Here is a 22,757-nt window from a genome sequence, read left to right on the forward strand (position 1 = left end):
ACCCTAAGCATACATCCAAAGTTGTGACAAAATGGCTTAAGGATAACAAAGTCAAGGTATTGGAGTGGCCATCACAAAGCCCTGACCTCAATCCTATGGAAAATGTGTGGGCAGAACTGAAAAAGCGTGTGTGAGCAAGGAGGCCTACAAACCTGACTCCGTTACACCTGCTCTGTCAGGAGGAATGGGCCAAAATTCACCCAACTTATTGTGGGAAGCTTGTGGAAGGCTACCCGAACCGTCTGACCCAAGTTAAACAATTTAAAGGCAATGCTACCAACTACTAATTGAGTGTATGTAAACTTCTGACACACTGGGAATGTGATGAAAGAAATAAAAGCTGAAATAAATCATTCTCTCTACTATTATTCTGACATTTCACATTCTTAAAATAAAGTGGTGATCCTAACTGACCTAAAACAAGGAATTTTTACTATGATTAAATGTCAGGAATTGTGAAAACTGAGTTTAAATGTATTTGGCTACGGTGTATGTAAACTTCCGACTTCAACTGTATGATAACATTTGTTTTGGTCACCTTCAGCCTCGCAAAGCCGCCTGATCCCGCGAGTTTACATGAATGTTGCTGCATAGGTCACCTTTACCTTGGATTAAGCATTAACCTAGGTTTGAGCATTTAGAATTGATGCAATGATTATTCTTCTCCCAGACTTCTAAATCTTGTGTTGCATAGCTTTTGTCCTTTTACCTTTCTATGTAGAGAGAAATGTATTGGGGATGTAGAATAAGTATATGTTGTAGGAAATAAACAGTGTTGAAGTTCAAATTGATACATTGTAGTGTAGCAGTGCTTACTTTTACTCATGCTAAATTAGGTTACATTGTAGCAGCATACAACTCTACAATGGTAGGCTACAGTAAGCATTACATTCTAAACTCCGCCCTCGTTGTCTGCGCAGGAAAAGCCTTCACGAGCTCAGTGGAAAATCCGCCACTTCCCATACGCAACATCTGCACCGACGTAATCAAACAATAGGCAACCCCTTCCCTGAAGTAAGGAATTGAGATCCCCTACATTGGAGTTTTGCCCATTGTGCATTTGTTTTTGTAGCCGATTGTAGACTAGCCTACACGGCTTGACTCCCATTCTGGAAATCCCCACCCTGTGTGCATTGACACAGGAAACATTTGCCGTGATCGTGACAGGCCAGCTTCGAAGGGCGATAGACGAGAAAAGAACAAAGTACGAATCAGCCGGAACCTTTCCCGGTAAGAGTAGAATAAGCTATAATGCTTTTATATTTTACTTATGGTAGCATCCACTGTTGATAGTATTTTTATAATAATTACTAGATCAGATAATCTACTCAAGTGCGGAGTGGCTGGGTTGATCGTTTTTGTCTTCTATTACGGTAAAGAACTACAGCTGCGTGAAATATGCGCACGTACAGTAGCCAACAGTATATTCGGAAACTATTCAGACCCCTTGACCTTTTCCACATTTTGTTACAGGCTTATACTCAAATTGATTACATTCAATGTTTTCCCCATTTCCCCATGATCTAAACACAATACCATATAATGACTAAACGAAAACAGGTTTTTAGATATTTTTGCAAATGTATTAAAAATAAAAAACATCTTATTTACATAATTATTCAGAGCTTTTGCATGAGACTCGAAATTGAGCTCAGGTGCATCCTGTTTCCATTGATCATCCTTGAGATTTCTACAACTTGATTGGAGTCTACCTGTGGTAAAATCAATTGATTGGACATGATTTGGAAAGGCACACACCTGTCTATATAAGGTCACACAGTTGAAAGTGCATGTCAGAGCAAAAAACCAAGCCATGAGGTTGAAGGAATTGGCCATAGAGCTCCAAGACAAGATTGTGTCGAGGCACAGATCTGGGGAAGAGTATAAAAACATTTATGCATCATTGAAGGTCCCCAAGAACACAGTGGCATTTGTTATTCTTAAATGGAAGAATATTGGAACCACCAAGACACTTCCTAGAGCTGGCTGGCTGCCTGGCCAAACTGAGCAATCAGGGGAGAAGGGCCTTGGTCAGGGAGGTGACCAAGAATCCAATGGTCACTCTGACAGAGCTCCAGAGTTGGGAGATGGGAGAACCTTCCAGAAGTACAACAATCTCTGCAGCACTCCACCAATCAGGCCTTTATGGTAGAGTGACCAGACGGAAGCCCCTCCTCGGTAAGAGGCACATGACAGCCTGCATGGAGTTTGCCAAAAGGCACCTAAAGACTCAGACCATGAAAAACAAGGTTCTCTGGTCTGATGAAACCAATATTGAACTCCAAGCGTCACATCTGGAGGAAACCTGGCACCATCCCTACGGTGAAGCATGGAGGTGGCAGCATCATGCTGTGGGGATGTTTTTCAGCGGCAGAGACTAGGAGACTAGTCAGGATCGAGGGAAGGTGAACGGAGCAAAGTACAGAGATCCTTGATGAAAACCTACTAGGGACCTTAGACTGGGGCAAACGTATACCTTCCAACAGGACAATGACCCTAGTACACAGCCAAGACAATGCAGGAGTGGCTTTGGGACAAGTCTCTGAATGTCCTTGAGTGGCCCAGCCAGAGCCCGGACTTGAACCCGATCTAACATCTCTGGGGAGACCTGAAAATAGCTGTGCAGCGATGCTTCCACATCCAGCCTGACAGCGCTTGAGAGGATATGCAGAGAAGAATGGGAGAAACTCCCCAAATATAGGTGTGCCAAGCTTGTAGCATCATACCAAAGAGGACTCAAGGCTGTAATCGCTGCCAAAGGTGCTTCAAGAAAGTACTGAGTAAAGGGTCTGAATATTTATGTAAATGTCTTATTTCAGTTTCTTATTTTTAATAAATATAAAACAGTTTTTGCTTTGTCATTATGGGGTATTGTGTGTAGATTGATGAGGGGGGGGGGGGGACTATTTAGCCCATGTTAGAATAAATGCTGTAATGTAACTAAATGTGAAAAAAGTCAAGGGGTCTGAATACTTTCCGAATGCACTGTGGATGGAGGTAAGACATTACTGAGTGACTGGCGACGCAATTACAATTGAAATTATTTAGCATTTACAGTGAGTGTATTAAACATTAAGAACCCCAGAATAGCCTCAATTCGTCAGGGCATGGACTACAAGGTGTCGAAAGCATTCCACAGGGATGCTGGCCCATGTTGACTCCAATGCTTCCTGCAGTTGTGTCAAGTTGGCTGGATGTCCTTTGGGTGGTGGACCATTCTTGATACAAACTGGAAACTTTTGCAGTTTTCTGTGTTAGTAAACTGGTGTTCTCTGTGTTAGTAGCCTATTCTTGACCGTGCACTCTAGTCATATTTGAAGATTGTAATCAGAGTAACTCTTGAATTGTTTGTCTCCAAACAACTTGTTAGCAGGGCCATAACCAGAGAAACACTGGCTGTACAAAAATACCCAATGGGGCAACCACACAGCTGCATCAACTTGCCCAAATGCCATAGATTGTTTTGACTTACAGCAGCGAGGAGGAACCAGAAAGATAAGTTTTAGGCGACTGGACTTCTTTGAAGTTTTTGTATGTGGATACAGTTTGCATGTGGATAGAGTGCGTGGCTTCATTAAACAGGTTAGGTTATTTCTTATTAAATGGGGTCATTCTTTTCCTTTGCAGTCACGTAGCGATGTCCTGGTTTCATCATTTGAGAGGCTATAATTATAAAATTGTAACCCCTCAGTTCAGCCACGCCGTGGCACTACATGTTTTTTGGAAAACACCCTCTTCCAGAAATTCTGATCCCATATCTAAGGTACTATCTATGGACCCTCTAGCCTACACGTAGGTATTTAATGTGTTAACCCTCTCACTCAGGTCAGGTGTCAGTTAGGTATGGCTGATCTGCTGAAGCTGCTGCTGCGTGTGGCAGAGAAGGCGGCCAATGTGGCCCGTGTGTGCAGGCAGGAAGCCCCTCTCTTCCAGTTGCTGGTCCAGGAGAAGACTGGGGTGGACAAGAACAAGAAGTTTGTCCAGGACTTCAAGACGCTGGCCGATGTGGTAATCCAAGAGATGATCCGCCATGATGTTGGAGCTCAGGTACAGGAACCAAAACACTTCTCATGTTATCATGATGAGGATTGTTTCATGTCTGAAATCCAGGCAACCCTCTGAAGGATTTGTGGCATATCCCTCTCTAGTATGATCAAATGTTTTTGGCAACCCTAACCCCTCCACTGGTTTTTATTATGTTTTACCTTAGTTTCCCGAAATTATTGATCATATACAAGGAGAGGAGTCTAACAAGTTTGAAAATGGACTAGGTTAGTAGAAACAGCATCCACAATTACTATTATTACTATGAAACATATACAGCTACTTGGGTAATAACAGTGTTACTTACTACACAGATAGGTAAGAGCAACAATTCCACTATACCATCTCATTTTTTAATAACACTGGACTTGTCGACTACCTGTTGGCTCTGTGTTCATGCGTGCATCCCAGGTGAGAGTGTGATAGTCACAGTGTGTGGGACAGAGAAGGAGACGGCCGCGTTGCTGGCCACAGTGCTGGACGGGGACCAGATGGCGGCGACTCTCCTGGCGTGCGCCATCCACCAGGACGCTACGCTCACACTCACAGGCACAGACGACCTCCACATACCCCTCAGCCCCTCTGACCTGGGCATCTGGATTGACCCCATCGGTAATACCTGACCAGGAGTCACTATTTTAAAAACCTGATTTGTCGTCTTCGTAGATATACTTGGAATGATATTATGGATAATGTTAGAAGGGATGTGTGAGCACTGAGCAGATCCACTTATTGTGTGGTGTAAATACTACACAAATTCCAGGGCAGAGATTTTACATTGTGTTAGGAGTGTGTATTGGAGGCGAAGTCGGGTGCAGGAGAGCAGAGTGTAGTGAACAGGCGCACTTTTTATTCCGGACCAAAATGACAGCACAAAGTAACATAAAATGTGCCCGAACATAGACAAAAAGTAATGCGCGTAACAATAACCACAATACCAAAATACACGTAACACAAACAATCTTACACAAAGACATGATGGGGAACAGAGGAATAAATACATATGGATTGATTGGGGAATGAAAACCAGGTGTGCAGGGAACAAGACAAAACAAATGGATACATGAAAAATGGAGCGGCGATTGCTAGAAAGCCGGTGACGTCGACCACCGCCCGATCAAGGAGAGGAGCCGACTTCGGCGGAAGTCGTGACACCTTGTCCTTTAAGACTGTTAATTCACATATTAATTGTACATACACTACATGACCAAAAGTATGTGGACACTAGAAGTCGACCGATTAATCTGAATGGCCGAATAATTATGGCCGATTTCAAGTTTTCATAACAATCGGTAATCGGCATTTCTGGACACGGATCATGGCCGATTACATTGAACTCCACGAGGAGACTGCGTGGCAGACTGATTACCTGTTATGCGAGTGCAGCAAGGAGCCAAGGTAAGGTGCTAGCTAGCATTAAACTTATCTTATAAAAAACAATCAATCTTAACATAATCACTAGTTAACTACAAATGGTTGATATTATACGCCTTTCTTAAAATCAATACACAAGTATATATTTTTTAAACCTGCATATTTAGTTAATATTGCCTGCTAACATGAATTTCTAGGGAAATTGTGTCACTTCTCTTGCATTCTGTGCAACAGAGTCAGGCTATATGCATCGGTTTGGGCCGCCTGGCTCGTTGCGAACTAATTTGCCAGAATTTTACGTAATTATGACATAACATTGCACAACCTTCAATGTAACAGGAATATTTAGACTTATGGATGCCACCCGTTAGATAAAATACGTAACGGTTCTGTATTTCACTGAAAGAATAAACGTTTTGTTTTTGAAATTATAGTTTCCAGATTTGACCATATTAATGACGTAAGGCTTGTATTTCTGTGTGTTATTATGTTATAATTAAGTCTATGATTTGATATTTGATAGAGCAGTCTGACCGAGCGGTGGTAGGCAGCAGCAGGCTCGTAAGCATTCATTCAAACAGCACTTTTGTGTGTTTGCCAGCAGCTCTTCCCTGTGCTTCCAAGCATTGAGCTGTTTATGACTTCAAGCCTATCAACTCCCGAGATTAGGCTGATGTAACCGATGTGAAATGGCTAGCTAGTTAGCGGGGTGCACACTAATAGCGTTTCAATCGGTGACGTTACTCGCTCTGAGACCTTGAAGTAGTTGTTCCCCTTGCTCTGCGAGGGACGCGGCTTTTGTGGTGCGATGGGTAACGATGCTTCAAGGGTGGCTGTTGTCGATGTGTTCCCGGTTCGAGTCCAGGTAGGGGCGAGGAGAGGGACGGAAGCTATACTGTTACACTGGCCTATAAGAACATCCAATAGTCAAAGGTATATGAAATACAAATGGTATAGAGAGAAATAGTCCTATAATAACTACAACCTAAAACTTCTTACCTAGGAATATTGAAGACTCATGTTAAAAGAAACCACCAGCTTTCATATGTTCTCATGTTCTGAGCATGGAACTTAAACGTTAGCTTTTTTCCATGGCACATATTGCACTTTTACTTTCTTCTCCAACACTTTGTTTTTGCATTCAACCAAATTGAAAATGTTTCATTATTTATTTGAGGCTAAATAGATTTTATTGATGTATTATATTAAGTTAAAATAAGTGTTCATTCAGTATTGTTGTAATTGTCATTATTACAAATAAATACATTTTTTATACTTTGTTTTTATTGTAGGAACACAAAGAAAGTACAAATAAAGTAAAATAAAAGAACAAAAAAGATCTGGCAGTTACAGTGCACTTCATACCTTCATCATCATATTAGTTACATTGGCATCTTTGAACTAGACCTTTTCCAAGTACAAAACCTATTTTTCCCAGTATTCCTGACCTCTCTCCTGTTGAGTTCTTAAAGCAAAGGTCATACGCTCCATGTGGTGTATTTCTTCTACAATGTCTATCCATTGTGTCACTGTGGGAGGGTCTTTTTGTAGCCATTTCCTAGTGACAGCCTTTTTACTGGCTGCCAGTAGGACCTTCAAGAGGTACTTTGTCTATTGTGTAAGTTATCAGGTATTTCACCCAAGTACAAAGAAATGAATGTTTGTTCCATGTCAAATCCCATTATTTTTCCAATGTTAGATCTTATTTCTCCCAAATAAGTTTCGATTGCGGGGCAGGACCAAAAGATAATAAATACATTTTTTAATTAAAATAATTGTAAAAAACGTTTTTTTTTTTTAAACGGCCGATTAATCAGCTTTTTTTGGACCTCCAATAATCGGCATAGGCTTTGAAAAATCATAAATCGGTCGACCTCTAGTGGACACCTGCTTGTCGAAACATCTCATTCCAAAATCATGGGCATTAATATGGAGTTGGTCCCCTCTTTGTTACTATAACAGCCTCTGCTCTTCTGGGAAGGCTTGCCACGAGATGTTGGAACATTGCGTCGGGGACTTGCTTCCATTCAGCCACAAGAGCATTACTGAGGTCGGGCACTGATGTTGTGCGATTAGGCCTGGCGGACAGTCGGCGTTCCAATTCATCACAATGAATTTGAGGTCAGGGCTCTGTGTATGCCAGTCAAGTTCTTCCACACCGATCTCGACAAACCATTTCTGTATGGAACTCACTTTGTGCACGGGGGCATTGTTATGCTGAAACAGGAAAGGACTTCCCAAAACTGTTGCCACAAAGCTGGAAACACAGAATCGTGTACTATGTCATTGTATGCTGTAGCGTTAAGATTTCCCGTTTCGGGAACTAAGGGGCCTAGCCCGAACCATGAAAAACAGCCCTGGACCATTATTCCTCCTCCACCAAACTATACAGTTGGCACTATGCATTGGAGCAGGTAGCGTTTCCCTGGCATCTGCCAAACCCAGATTTGTCCATTGGACTGCCAGATCGTGAAGTGTGATTCATCACTCCAGAGAACGCATTCCCATTGTTCCAGAGTCCAATGGCGGCGAGCTTTACAGCCCTCCAGCCGACGCTTGACATTGCGCATGGTGATCTTAGGCTTGTGTGCGGCTGCACGGCCATGGAAATCCATTTCATGAAGCTTCCGACGAACAGTTATTGTGCTGATGTTTCTTCCAGAGGCAGTTTGGAATTCTGTAGTGAGTATTGCAACTGAGGACAGACAATTGTTACGCGCTTCAGCACGCGGCTGTCCCGTTCTGTGAACTTGTGTGGCCTTCCACTTCGCAGCTGAGCCGTTGTTGCTCCTAGACGTATCCACTTCACAATAACAGCACTTACAGTTGACCGGAGCAGCTCTAGCAGGGCAGAAATTTAATGAACTGACTTGTTTGAAAGGTGGCATCCTAGGTGCATGGGATGTAAACTGCTGAGGGCCCAAAAAGGTGACACTCAAAAAAAAATCTCAGTCACGTTACTGTCAAGTTCAACACAACAAAAGCAATATATTTGGGCTACACTGCACATTATTACATTGTACACTTTCTGCCTGTGGACATCTGTAATACAATTTGCCAGCAAAAGTGAGAAAGAGGGAAAGTGTGTGGTGTTCCTTTCACCTCTATAGTGGCATCCAGTTTAAACCAGGTCCAGCTCCAGCTACACTTGATCCCTGAATACACTTGTTTAACAAGCAACGCCTCATTTTCACCTAATTCTGAAAATTAACCACATACTGTAGGGGGAAAACATTAGTTAACAGATAGTGGTTAGTTCGTTAACATTTCACAAAGGATCCAGTAAGCAACTAACCCGTTATAGCTTGAGGAATGGCAAGGAGTCGTACACCAGTCGACTCTGCCGCACGAGCATGTTTTTGCGGCACAGTCGATAGCGCGCCGGACTTCTGGCTAGAAGGTCGAGGGTTCGAGACCTGCTCCCTGCTGTTTCATTACAATAGCGAATTGGTTATTGTAATATTCATATGTGTAAACATACTGAATTATAATTGGATGCATTTTACCGCCATATTATACTGTGCTATGATTGGTTAAGACCACCCAAATGGTTAGGTGATGGTCAGTTTGATCCTGGTTGGCGATACGTGAACATGCCAGTTATAGCTAGCTAATAAAGAGCTACGTTAAGAAATATCCTGTAGTACTGCATTTTATTATTTTGTACAAAGTGTACAAAACAAGACAGTTATATATTTTTATTTGATTTAACTTGGCAAGCCAGTTAAGAACCAACTCTTATTTACAATGACTGCCTAGGACCAGTGGGTTAACTGCCTTGTTTCAGGGGCAGAACGACATATTTCTACCTTGTCAGCTCGGGGATTCAATCTAGCAACTTTTAGGTTACTGGCCCAACGCTCTAACCACTAGGCTACCCGCTGCCCCAAGGTTACTAATGGTAGCTCATCTGATGTTGTAACGTTAGCTGTCTGACTTTATTAGCAAGTTAATTTTCACAGCATAAACTCAATTATTTTGTTGCTCAACATTTCTCTGGCTAGTTAACGGAGAATTCGATCCAGCTATCAATATACTTAACAATGCTAATGCTTGTTCTACCACACTTTCTCCCTTGCCTCAAATTTTCCAAATGTCAGTAGTTCTTCGGTAACAGCTCATGATGTAGGCTTCATCACCTTCTCACCCGTCTCCGTGGTCAGGCTTCTCACCTAACGTTACCTCTTCGTTACCGTTCAGGGGACACGCTGCTCTAACTGGCAAGCTGACTTTCCAGAGCGCGCGCTGATGCTGTAACTAGCACATTGTTTGTCTCTTATTCCTTCAGTCGCGTGCTGCGCTGCATTCTGTTGTTATGTGGACGATTGGCTGAGCCTTGGATACAGCCAGTATTGCTCCAAACGCGCATCACTCGTTCGCTTACAGCCAGTAGGGCTCCAACCCCAACTCCCCTTAGTTTGCATCCCTGTAGGCGACGTTGAAATTCAGTGAGCTCTTCCATGCTCGTCTTTATACACCTATCAGCAGCAGCTGTGGCTGAAATCACTGAATCCACTCATTTGAAGGGGTGTCCACATACTTTTTTTTATATATAGTGTATGTTGTTTCTATGTGTTTGGTTTTCGTTCAGATGCCACTAGCCAGTACATTCAGGGTCGTGAGGAGGTGGTGGAGGAGGGCTGTGTCTGTTCTTCAGGTCTGCAGTGTGCCCTGGTCCTGATCGGGGTATACATCCGCGCCACTGGGGAACCTGTCATAGGGGTCATAAACCAGCCCTTCAACCACAAAGACCCAACAGGGTGAGACTCTTTACTTTTCTATTATTTATCTATTTTCTTTCTCTCTGAATTGTTGGGAAGGGCTTGTATTTAAGCATTTCACTGTTAGTCTACACCTGTTGTTTACAAAGCATGTGACAAAAACAATTAGTTTTGACTCTAGAACCAGAACAGCAATCATTTTGACACCAGTGTTAGGGTCAATGCTATTTAAGTTGTCGATTAAATTACAATTTTTCCCCCAATTTAAGTATTGGAAAAGGTATTTTCATTTGCAATTACTATTTTCAATCCACTTACTGAATTTAAATAGAGTTAACACTATCAAACACAGAAATAACATACTCAGTAATGCTCAGACTTCACCAACTAAGCTTCCTTTAATGACATTTGGTTGATGTGATGTGCATATTTGTTGCAGCTGGAAGGGGAAGCATTTCTGGGGTGTGTCATATGGGAGCGTCAAAGCCTGCTCGGTGCTCCGACCTAAAGACAGACCTGCAGAATGTCCAGGACTATCGGTGGTGCTGAGCTCCAGTGAGAAGCAGGCGGTGAAGGAGGCCTTGGCCCCTCTGTGTGGGCCTGACAGGCTGATGTACGCCTCGGGGGCCGGATACAAGATCCTGTGTGTGATCCTGGGCCTAGCTGACGTCTACGTCCTCTCCGAGGGCAGCACCTTCAAGTGGGACTCCTGCGGGCCCCATGCCCTGCTCCTTGCACTGGGTGGGGGGATGCTGGACCTTAAAGAGTGCCTCCGCTTCGGCCACTGTGAGGGGGGGCACCATGACCAGGGGGAACTAACCTACCACCAATCCCACTCAGAGAGCACTGGGGCAGACCGCTGGGCCAACCAGGGTGGCCTGGTGGCCTACCTAGACTGTCAAATGCTTCATAGGGTTATTGGGGAACTGAAGGGAAAGTTTTAAAGGAAGAGGCATTGATTATGGTGAAGGGCACAAGTAGCTGTATCATTGCTTATAGGGACGTGCTGCTTAATGTCAATTTTTGGAGGAGCTGTTTTAAAAAAAATCTACTATGCTGTTAGTTATTTTGTAAAAGCTAGATGTATATGCAAATATATAGTAAGGAATGTAAACATGTTAAACTATCTACAGTAGCTGGTATGTTAAAGGTGTTTCGTAAAAGATTAAGCTGCATCTAACTTTTACAGTTACTGCTTTTCTCATTGACAGGAAGCGTGTTGGTGGCAAACAAATCTAACTTCAGGAAAGACCTGAGTGCTGTTTAAGTAAAACTTATTCCAAAGCAAGATAATCAGAATCGAGAGACTGGTATGAACAGGAACAAGCATGGTTCAGGGAACAGTAGCACACACTGCATAGCTGAAACATGCTTTTTGTCTGTCATACCAAATGTGGCACATGGCAATAACTCTGCTTTTGATTGGTTAAGGATCTCTGCTGGACTTACCTGAATATTACTCGATGGCCTAGTTGAAGTATAGTGGGACAGGGAGACATAGTAAATATCCCAAGTATCCCCCCTTGACAGAAGCACTAATGGTATGTGTGTGACAGGCGAGAGCGGAGAGGACTCAAATAAACTGGCTTCTGGGAATCTGCAGCGGCCCAGAAAAGGCCTTTTATGGAAAAGAAGTGCATTTGACACTGTTTCCATAGCTCTAGCTGTATGACTTAGGATAAATCAGGGCAGAGGATGGAAAAACACGAGGTGCAGCAATCAACAATGAAACGGGGGCTAGTGTTCATTTACTGTAAATTAAGGATTAAACCCCTTTTGAAGGAAAGAAGGGGAACTGTCACACAGCCAGGTCAGTTGATTTCTGGAGATATAGCATGATTCAGGGGTATTTAAACACAGTCAGGTACTCCATTTATTGAATAAAAAGAGTTACAGGATTAGGTTTGTTTAACATAAGTCCACCTGTCCTGTACCAAGGGGGTGGTGTGGAGATTCATTTTTATTATTTTCCACAACTATCACTTGCACCACTTCATTGGCACACCCAATAATTTATTGGGATGCGGTCCAAAGTGGTTGTCATTACTAAATGTGGCTGTCTATGGCCTTCCATCAGAAAAGCATGACAACCACTCAGGTCTGTGTTGTGGACCACTTCTGTATAAAGACTGGTTTGATCTACTGTATGTTTAAAATTTGTGTATTGTAAAAGGCCATTTCATGAGTGTGCTCCAGAAGTGCCATTAGCAGGTCCCCTGGTTTCTGCTCCATTGGAATTATCCACCATTCTCCTGTCTTTTGAGAGTCAGAATTTGATGACGGAATTCAATCCACAAAACAATGAAAGTCCATTCATCCATCTGAAATCAACTTTACTATGAAATCCAGAGAAAAGGAAAATCAACTGAACACTGATGTTTCACAATTGTAATACGGTAAACTCTTGCCAGCAAACTCACTTTCCTACCCAAAAAAACTGAAAAAAATGCAAGTGCCCCGCACATTTAATCCTGGTGATTGTCTGATTGTTTGCAATATTTGTTTTTGCATATACCGTTTAAAGATATCTCAAGAACAAATTATAATCTGCGATATTGGCTCTTCTTCCACAGTTGGAGCCCTTAGTTGACTTGCCGCTTTAGACTGCCACTTAAGCCATACATTCTCAAGTCAACTAGGGTATCTAAACATGGACAGTATTGATAATTCAGGCTAAAACAGATTAAATTAAACCTCGAATACCTCCATAAAAAAATTAAAAGCAAGTGGACAATTGCACTGAAAACCCTTTTCACTTCAAGGAGAACAAATAAACATGTGCAAAAAGGGACCTAGGCCCTTAAAATCAAAAGCTACAACCCATCTCCCAACATCCACAGAATAACACAAATCAAAAGGTAAAATGGAACCGATACCTGGGCAGGGCACATATTCATAAAGCGTCTCAGAGTAGGAGTACTGATCTAGGATCAATTTAGCCTTTTTGATCCTAATGAATAAGATTACATGGAAAGGCCTGAACCTAGATCAGCACTCCTACTCTGGGGCGATCGATAAATATGGAATCAGACCTACTAACGTTTGAATTTTTTATCTCCTTCACTGGAACCTAGCTAGTCCTGTGGCTTATAAAAGGAATTAGATTATCAACTTTCACCACATGTATCTCCACAGGAAAAACACAATGATTTGCCATAATAAGTACAGGCAGATTGTTAGAGATCTGAATACTATCCCTCTTCAATCTGGAGCACACTGACTAATGAGAAAGGGGCGAAAGAGGGCAGTGGTAGCTTTTCTTTGAAATAAAAAGTGGTGGTAGGACTGTTAGTCTTGATATTCAGCTCCCCTGTCATTCAATCAACCTTTAAACTGTTGGTAAGTATCTGCCAAAGAATGATCTCTGATAACAATATTGTACACTGCTATAGTCATTGTGTTCTCAATGGAAGTTCAGTCACCTCCAATCTTAAAGGGTGTCAAGATGCAATTTGGGGCGGATTGCATCTTGACATTCTCTTGAGCCACAGGAACAACATGATGCCTTCTAGACAGGTCCTCTGGTTTCTGCTCCATTGGAATTATCCAGCATTCCCCTGTCTTGTGAGAGTCGAAACTTGAAGATGGAATTTAATCCACATAACTCACAAAACAAACAAAGTCCATTCATCCATCTGAAATCAACTTTACTAGAAAATCAACTGAACACTGATGTTTTACACCAATACTAGGGACTGCAAGCAGTAAATAGCCTAGGTCCTTGACTCACAATATAACCGTCTTGATTTGAATGTGAACCTGCTAACCTCTGATACCTCAAAGTGATTCTAAGTAGGCTTCAATGTTTTGAGAGACAGGTTAAACATAAAGTATTCACTGTAGCTAGATGGAGTTGATACACTACATGGCCAAGAGAATGTGGATGCCTTTTCAAATTAATGGATTCGGCAATTTCAGCCACACCCGGGTGTATAAAATCGAGCACATAGCCATTGGCAGTAGAATGGCCCGTACTACAGAGCTCAGTGACTTTCAACAAGGCACCATCATAGGATGCCACCTTTCCAACAAGTCAGTTTGTCAAATTTCTGCCCTGCTAGAGCTGCCCCGGTCAACTGTAAATGCTGTGATTGTGAAGTGGAAACATCTAGGAGCAACAACAGCTCAGCCGCAAAGTGGTAGGCCACACAAGCTCACAGAATGGGACTGCTGAGTGTTGAAGCGCGTAGCAACATGGTTGCAACACTCACTACCAAGTTCCAAACTACCTCGAAGCAACGTCAATCACGCTTCATCATCTGCCAGGAGAACGCTAACTACCCGAATGCATAGTGCCAACTGTAAAGGTGGAGGAGGAATAATGGTCCGAGGCTCTTTTTCATGGTTCGGGCTAGGCCCCTTAGTTCCAGTGAAGGGAAATTTAACGCTTCAGCATACACTGACATTCTAGACGATTCTGTGCTTCCAACTTTGTGGCAACAGTTTGGGGAAGGCCCTTTCCTTTTTCAGCATGACAATGCCTCCGTGCACAAAGCAAGGTCCATACAGAAATGGTTTGTCGAGATCGGTGTGGAAGAACTTGACTGGCCTGCAGAGCCCCGACCTCAACTCCATCCAACATCTTGGGTAGGAACACCGACTGCGAGCCAGGCCTAATCGCCCAACATCAGTGCCCGACCTAATTCATTCTCGTGGCTGAATGGAAGCAAGTCCCCGCAGCAATGTTCCAACATCTAGTGAAAGAGTGGAGGCTGTTATAACAGGACCAACTCCATATTAATGCCAATGATTTTGGAATAAGATGTTCAACAAGCAGTGTATCGATGTTTGGCAGGGCGCATACTTGCACTCTAATTCAGGTGCAAAAGCATTCCCCACAAACCTACTTCCCAATATAAATTAGTGACAAACTTTCACTCTAACTTCATTCAAAGCAATAAAAAATGGCAGAAAAGCAGTTGCTCAAATGATAACCTAACAATTTATCAAAGAAGGCAACAGGCGGAAGGGTGTGTACAAGCAGTAACAGGCAGAGGAGCCCTCTCTCTGGAGACAGTCTTCTCCCAGGATTCAGCTTGAGCAGTTAAATTCAGAAATGAATCAATTCTGATTGGCTTCTTCTAGCCATGTCCCTCTCAAACATAAATGCACAGAGACCTGAAGCAATATTACATTACCATATCCCCAAAAATGTATCACAAAAGTCTCAAGGAATAAGAGTCCAATGGCATGTAATAATGCAATCGTGTATGCAGAATTGTGCAAGAAAGTAAGACCTAAGGAAATGTGTTTGCATTATAAGCAATAGGCTTGTGATTTCAGTGGCATGGCTACAGCTGTTTCATCAAAGAAGAAAACAAATGAGGGAGAAGCAGAAATACTGCCACCTCCTTACCCCAAATATATTTAAACTGAGTTAGTTTCTTCTTCTTATACATGGTCCAGTCTCATCTCTGGCTTGGGACCTATGTGTTGTCAGTCATTGATTTGGGTGGTAGCCCCGACCAGTGTGAATCTTCCTGAGCTCGATTGATCCTTCGACTCATGTACAGTAAGGGGAGGTCCGGGCTCGCTGACAGACAAGCAAGAAGACAGACATGGTCGTGTGTCCCTGTGTTGCTACGATGACGTATCACAACAATGGCCGCTCTCACCTCTGGAAGGGCTTGCGGACCTTCTTCTTCCTGCGGGGTGGAGGTTTGCCTCCGCTCTCAGCCCACGTCTCGCTGGGCTCTGGTCGGGGCCCCCCAGGAGGAATGAAGAAGCCAGTCTGAGGTGGAGGAGGGGAGAAAGGTCCACTAGGTCCCGGTCCAGCACCAGAGGGGTGATGGGGGGGTGGTCCTGAGGGAAAGAAACCCCCGTTGGCAGCCATATCAGGGGGAGGTCCCCCCTGGAAGATGCGGTTGAAAAAGTCCTGCAGGTCAGCAGGGTTGGTCGGGCCTGGAGGAGGGTGCTCTGGGCCTGGAGGTGTCCTGGAGATCATGAAAGGAGAGTTACATTAATAAAAAAAATATATATAAAAAAAATATATATTCAGCAGGTGACTCCAGGAAAATCAAGAAAAAGGAGCACTCCGTGTCTGAGTTTTATTCATGGGACAAACAAAAAACCATCAGCCTTTCATTCTGTTACATTCATTCTATTTCCATCTAGCCCACCAGGGATGGGCAACCGGGGGCACGTGGGCCAAATGGCCTTGGATCAATCCCACCCCCCCAAAAAAGTAACTCACTCGCAAGCAACTGCGGCCTCTCATAATGAGTTCAGATTTTTTGTGGCCCCACCCCCATCTAGCCTATAGTTAAGAGAGATTGTTCTATCTTTTGCCTTGGCCAAGAGGCATCATTCACAAGCATCAGAGATGCTTGATAATCTGGAGCTCCAAAACTCATCTCTGTCCACAAATATGTAACTCTTTCACATGCAGGAGCACCTGCACTGACCAGAGCGTAATGGTATTTCAGAGAACAATCTAATTTAGGCCCCTTTTAGACGGTTGGTCACATAACACCTAGGTTGTGTCCCAATAATCTCTCCTTTCTCACGAAATATGCACTTGTTCCCTTCCCTTCATGGATTTGAAAGGATATGACTGGTATATGGAAACTCCCTCTAGCCCATGCATACACCAATACAATAAGTTTACATTCGTGTGGAGTAGTTAACGAGTGCAAACTTCAGGAGGAAAATTAGATTGGAACACAACCCTCAGTGCCCTGGGACCTACCTGTGGCGCTGCGTGGAGTTGCTGTTGTTCTTGGATCCGAAGGAGATGTGGTAGGGAACGCGGTGTGTGTCTGGAGAGATTCCTATCCTCTGGCAGCCGGCCCACTCTAAAAGGTGGGAGCGGAAAAGGTGACAAATTAATCAATGTGACAATACTGAATCAAGCGGCAAGGAGGAGAAATAGTCAGTCTGACTTTAGCTGTCTTAACATTATTTAGCAGCTTAGAATTCAATTTAGTTGTAGAGCTCTTGAGCATGTCAGTTGGCTTGTTAAGAGTGCTTTTAGTTTACAGATGAAACAGAAACATCATTAAGTCAAAATGTACCCACAATGGACTACAGTTTTGATGCTCTCTAAAACTGTCATAGTCAAGCCAGTACCTGTGATGTCGTAGACCTTGCCATCCATGCAGGCGAAGTATGTGATGCGTAGGCCCAGCATGCTGGACTCGGCCCACAGGTCTCCCTCCTCGGCGCTGTGGCGTCTGTTACACTCTGCACAGAACCGAGCCTCCGCAGGCTCCCGGTCCATCTCAAACCTCCTGCACACACAGGGAGGAGTCAGGGCCTGTGCGTTTTGTATGTAACTAATTTTTAGTGATTGGGAGTAGTCAGGGTAGGTAAATTATATTACTATTCCAATCCCTCACTTTCACAATAGTTTGGTTATAAAAGTATGATACAGATATTATTAATAGATTATTAATATATTCAAATAGTACAGATATTAATTCAGTCAGTGATGTACCTGTGCTTGCCCTCACACTTGGTGCACATCATAGTGTTCATAGCTTCCTTCAGGTCATCCTGCAGTTTGGTGAGGAACTCATTCATCGACTTGGAGAGTTCCGTCTTCGACATGCGCTTCCTGAGGGAGGAGCAGGGAAACAAAAGTCAAAGCCATATTAACTACACCAAACATCCCACCGGCCATCAGTTCAGTCATTTGATCACAGTTTATTGCATTTTAATTAAGTAATAGTCCAGTTTTTGTGCCTTCTACTCATATCACGTATTCTCTCCATGTTTCTGGGTTACTGAGAAACTAAACTAAATTAAGTAATAGGACCACAGTTAAGGAATGCTTCTCCATCTGTAATCCTATTATGAAAAGGCCTGAGTTCTAACTTCATATGTTTTTGTTAAAGGTGAAGTCATGTGATCATGGTTTCTTGCATTTGATATAAGTACTGGTCGAGTAGCTTGTGTGTCTTCTACTCACAGCTCGTATTCCCTCCGTATTTCTGGGTTACTGACGATGTCCCAGGCAGCCCTCAGCACCTTAAAGGCCTCCCCAGCGCGCGGGTGCTTGTTCTTGTCTGGATGGACCTGAGAAGGGAAGGAAAAATTAAATACAAACAGAAGGGCACAGCAGAAAACATAATGGAATAGAGAGAAGAACTAAGGAAGAGACTACTTCTAGTCATTTTCTGATTACATTTTATATTGTGGATTAGAGGTCGACCGATTATGATTTTTTCAACGCCGATACCGATTATTGGAGGACCAAAAAAAGCCGATACCGATTAACCGGACGATTTTTTACAATTATTATTTGTTTCTTTTCATTTAAAAATGTATTTATTTGTAATAATGACAATTACAACAATACTGAATGAACACTTATTTTAACTTAATATAATACATCAATAAAATCTATTTAGCCTCAAATAAATAATGAAACATGTTCAATTTGGTTTATGCAAAAACAAAGTGTTGGAGAAGAAAGTAAAAGTGCAATATGTGCCATGTAAAAAAGCTAACGTTTAAGTTCCATGCTCAGAACATGAGAACATATGAAAGCTGGTGGTTTCTTTTAACATGAGTCTTCAATATTCCTAGGTAAGAAGTTTTAGGTTGTAGTTATTATAGGACTATTTCTCTCTATACCATTTGTATTTCATATACCTTTGACTATTGGATGTTCTTATAGGCCAGTGTAACAGTATAGCTTCCGTCCCTCTCCTCGCCCCTACCTGGACTCGAACCAGGAACACATCGACAACAGCCACCCTTGAAGCATCGTTACCCATCGCTCCACAAAAACCGCGGCCCTCGCAGAGCAAGGGGAACAACTACTTCAAGGTCTCAGAGCAAGTTACGTCACCGATTGAAACGCTATTAGTGCGCACCCCGCTAACTAGCTAGCCATTTCACATCGGTTACACCAGCCTAATCTCGGGAGTTGATAGGCTTGAAGTCATAAACAGCTCAATGCTTGGAAGCACAGGGAAGAGCTGCTGGCAAACGCACAAAAGTGCTGTTTGAATGAATGCTTACGAGCCTGCTGCTGCCTACCACCGCTCGGTCAGACTACTCTATCAAATATCAAATCATAGACTTAATTATAACATTATAAAAATATGGAACTGACACACAGAAATACGAGCCTTATGTCATTAATATGGTCAAATCTGGAAACTATCATTTCAAAAACAAAACGTTTATTCTTTCAGTGAAATACGGAACCGTTACGTATTTTATCTAACGGGTGGCATCCATAAGTCTAAATCTTCCTGTTAAATTGAAGGTTGTGCAATGTTATGTCATAATTACGTAAAATTCTGGCAAATTAGTTTGTAACGAGCCAGGCGGCCCAAACTGCTGCATATAGCCTGAGTCTGTTGCACAGAATGCAATTTCCCTAGTTAAAAGAAATTCATGTTAGCCGGCAATATTAACTAAATATGCAGGTTTAAAAATATATACTTGTGTATTGATTTTAAGGCGTATAATATCATCAACCATGTGTAGTTAACTAGTGATTATGTTAAGATTGATTGTTTTTTATAAGATAAGTTTAATGCTAGCTAGCACCTTACCCTGGCTCGTTGCTGCACTCGCATAACAGGTAATCAGCCTGCCACGCAGTCTCCTCGTGGAGTGCAATGTAATCGGCCATGGTCGGTGTCCAAAAATGGCGATTACCGATTGTTATGAAAACTTGAAATCGGCCCTAATCAATCAGCCATTCCAATTAATCGGTCAACCGCTATTGTGGATATAAAAAAAAGATGCATGCAGCCATGCACAGCCAAGTGCAAAACTGCTTTTGGATTGCGTTTGACTATAATCGCTACACTCTCCATTTGATGAATTCCACACATTTTTATACACATGTACTCAAAAGATGTAACGCACATCTCATTGCAACCGTAAACTCACCTGGACAGCCAGCTGTCTGTAGGCCCTCTTTAGCTCAGCTTCAGTGGCGTGGGCCTCCACCCCCAGCACTGTAAAAGGGTCCAGCTCCTCCTCAGGGACTTGAGCCAGCGCCAGCAGTCTCTCCAGCTCCTTCCCAGGCTGGTATCTGCCTGCTCCACCAGGAGAATCCGGGGTGAAGGGGGGCACCTGGGTGGCTCTCCTCCTGAACCAGCTGCTGACCCTCTCCACCAGCGAGGCCACACTCCTCCATACCCTGGAGTCCTGCATGGCTGTCCACCACCGCTGGGCCCTCTCCCCGACCCAGCCGGACCAGCGTGAACTGGGCCCACTGGAACCCCAGCAGCACCACGGCACAGAAGAGGCCGAAGCAGGTTAGGGAGGCCTCCCGGACCCATTTCACCAACCGAACACTCTTATCCACCAGGACCGCCCCGGCGCACCTCGCCCTCTCCAGCACGCGTTGGGCATCTGCCTTCATCCCCGGCACGTCAGTGAGCCGTGAGCCCAGGTCGTAGAGGGCCACCCCTCCGACCTCCACAGCCACTCCGCATCGGTGGGTCACGGTGACAATGACCTCCACCACCATGTGGATGCAGGAGATGCACCAGGGGCTGAGCGACTCCGACAGCAGCTCCCTGAAGGCCAAGGCCAGCTGGGTGCCCGTCCGCCGCCGGCCCCGGCCCTGTTGATGGTGGTGGTTGCGCCTCCGGGTCTGCTTGTTCCTACCGCCACCCGACGACAGGGAACCTTTAGGGAGGTAGGAGGACGACAATGTAGCCTGAGTGTTTTGCTCCGAGGCTGCCCCCCCTCCTCCGCTGTTCCGGGACCGGACTCTCCTCCCTCCGGCCCCTGAGTTCCTCCAGCCTGACTCCCCATTTATGCTTGGCTCCTTCCCTCCGCCTCCACTCTCCTCTTCATCTCCACCCTCTGTCTCCTCATCTCCTTCTCTCTCCAACCCCTCCTGTCTTAGAGAGACCTCATTGTCCTCTGCAATCCCACAATCCTCTGCTTCTACATCTTCCGAGTCCTCCTGGTTGACTAGGGATTGGATATCCTGAGGGGTAACTTTGATATAGTCAGTCATGCTCTTATTGGGAACTGGTTGTTGAGTTTCCTCCTCATCTCCTCCTACTTCCCACTGGTCGGGCATGGCGGTTGAAGATGGGAGAGGAACACCTGAGGGCAGCTCTTCAGGACTCTCCTCAGTTGCCTCTACAGTCCATGACTCTCCCTTCATCTCCACCTCCCTCTCAGCCACCTCGTTCTCCATATTCCTCCCAGTCTCTTGATTAAAGTTCCAAAAAATTATCCAATGTCATGTCAGGTGGGGGCCTTGATCCATTCTCACTGACCGCACCTTCTCCGACACCACACCTCAGCAGGGCCAAAGAGTCAGACAAGGACGGCTGAATAATACTGCAATGGCAGGCATCATTGTCCTTGGTACGATACGCCAATACAGACATTGAATCAAGGATCAATCGTTACAATCCTTGGACCCGACTGGCTTCATCTTGTATCTGGTTCTTGCCTGTGGAGACAGCAAGTTTAAACATTAGCCTCCCTGTAACACGTTCACTTTCCCAAGCACCAGAACCAGGGGTCAAATCTAAAGTTCACCGAAATGTGAAATCAAACGGGATGTTGAGCTTCTGCATTAATCGTTGTTGTTGTCAAAGTTCTAACATGTTATTGGCAATAATGTCATATTTGATGACCACAATATCCACTCAACGAGCTGATCCGCAGCGCCGACATTTTGAAAAGATAAACCAAACTCTTTAGCTAGCCATCTGGTTATCAGCAGTTGCACTAGCTAACTATTTAGAAATGCAATTAATTTATTCTACAAGAAATGATTGGGACGGGATATCAGAGGATAGTTGGGGCAATGTTAGGTTCTAGCTAATAAGTTATGTCGTCACCGTCGCGAACAAAATGACCAACTGTCTCGAGACGAATAGCTAGCTGTCTCGTAGCTAAAACGCTAACTAGTTTACAACATTAGTTTGCTCGTATATAACGTTAGCTATCTAGCTAATGTAATTTTAATAATATTAACGGTGGATTGTTGACAATGTTATTTTAGCTATTTGACTGCTAACACTGACTGGAATAACATTGGGAAAGATGACAACCAACGCAACTCACCTTTCTCTTCCGTAAAAAGGGAAGGCAAGATTAGGTGACACAATGTAGACTAGCTGGAGCCCTGTAACGTTAGCGTCGCTCCTATAAAATGACCAAATGTGGCAAACTGATCAGTTCTTCTCGTAGAAAGAACATTTATCCTGTATTAGTAGAGTGTGTTCTTTTTCCTAATTCAAATATAATTGTTTTCTTATTATGTTCTTGGCTAACGTTGTCCTTGTTGTTTGTCTTACTATTTTTCACTTCCGAGTGAAACCAACCACAACCTCGTTTCCGCTGTATTAACCCTATCCGTGCCAGAACAAATTTACGCACAAACGTTCCGAATTAACTTTTATTGGCCACTGAATGTAAAGAGAAGAGGATGAATGTAACATTAATCACCAGGTTTCTCTTTATATCAAAGCAATTACATGGGTCTACAATTGTATTATCTTCAAGAAGCCTAGGCCTAATAACGAAATAATAATAAAAAAACTAGAATTAACAAAACAAGTAATTGTTTATTCAACAATGTAAACATGGATATCATGCAGTCACTTTTTCCTACTCTCAAACACCATCCACTCTCTCATGTCTGCCTTCTCCACCCACCTACACACTCCCTGGATGCAT

General features: G+C 43.6%; 2 protein-coding genes across 3 annotated transcripts; one reads left to right on the plus strand and one right to left on the minus strand.

Annotated features, from left to right (window-relative positions):
* The first annotated feature begins 795 nt into the window (after nt 1-795).
* Nucleotides 796-12,282, plus strand: LOC129815354 (inositol polyphosphate 1-phosphatase-like). 2 transcript variants are annotated; one of them, XM_055869108.1, is made up of 6 exons: nt 796-1,230; nt 3,831-4,047; nt 4,211-4,271; nt 4,456-4,656; nt 10,010-10,178; nt 10,579-12,282. In XM_055869108.1, exons 2-6 carry the CDS (start codon nt 3,844-3,846, stop codon nt 11,081-11,083), a joined length of 1,140 nt encoding a protein of 379 aa, XP_055725083.1. In that variant the 5' UTR covers nt 796-1,230; nt 3,831-3,843; the 3' UTR covers nt 11,084-12,282. The 2 variants fall into 2 exon arrangements, with proteins under 2 accessions (XP_055725083.1, XP_055725082.1); XM_055869107.1 differs by having other exon boundaries at nt 803-1,230; nt 3,826-4,047.
* Nucleotides 12,283-12,455: 173 nt separating this feature from the next.
* LOC129815353 (dnaJ homolog subfamily C member 14-like) lies at nt 12,456-22,416 on the minus strand. The gene is given in 8 exon segments (XM_055869106.1): nt 12,456-16,072; nt 16,828-16,933; nt 17,208-17,368; nt 17,575-17,694; nt 18,049-18,155; nt 19,992-20,288; nt 20,290-21,522; nt 22,143-22,416. Coding segments are annotated over 7 exon segments (2,085 nt in total). The 5' UTR covers nt 21,262-21,522; nt 22,143-22,416; the 3' UTR covers nt 12,456-15,750.
* Between the last annotated feature and the right edge of the window lie 341 nt (nt 22,417-22,757).

This window comes from Salvelinus fontinalis, chromosome 18, assembly GCF_029448725.1.
Source record: "Salvelinus fontinalis isolate EN_2023a chromosome 18, ASM2944872v1, whole genome shotgun sequence".
In the NCBI taxonomy this organism is placed as follows: Eukaryota; Metazoa; Chordata; class Actinopteri; order Salmoniformes; family Salmonidae; genus Salvelinus; species Salvelinus fontinalis.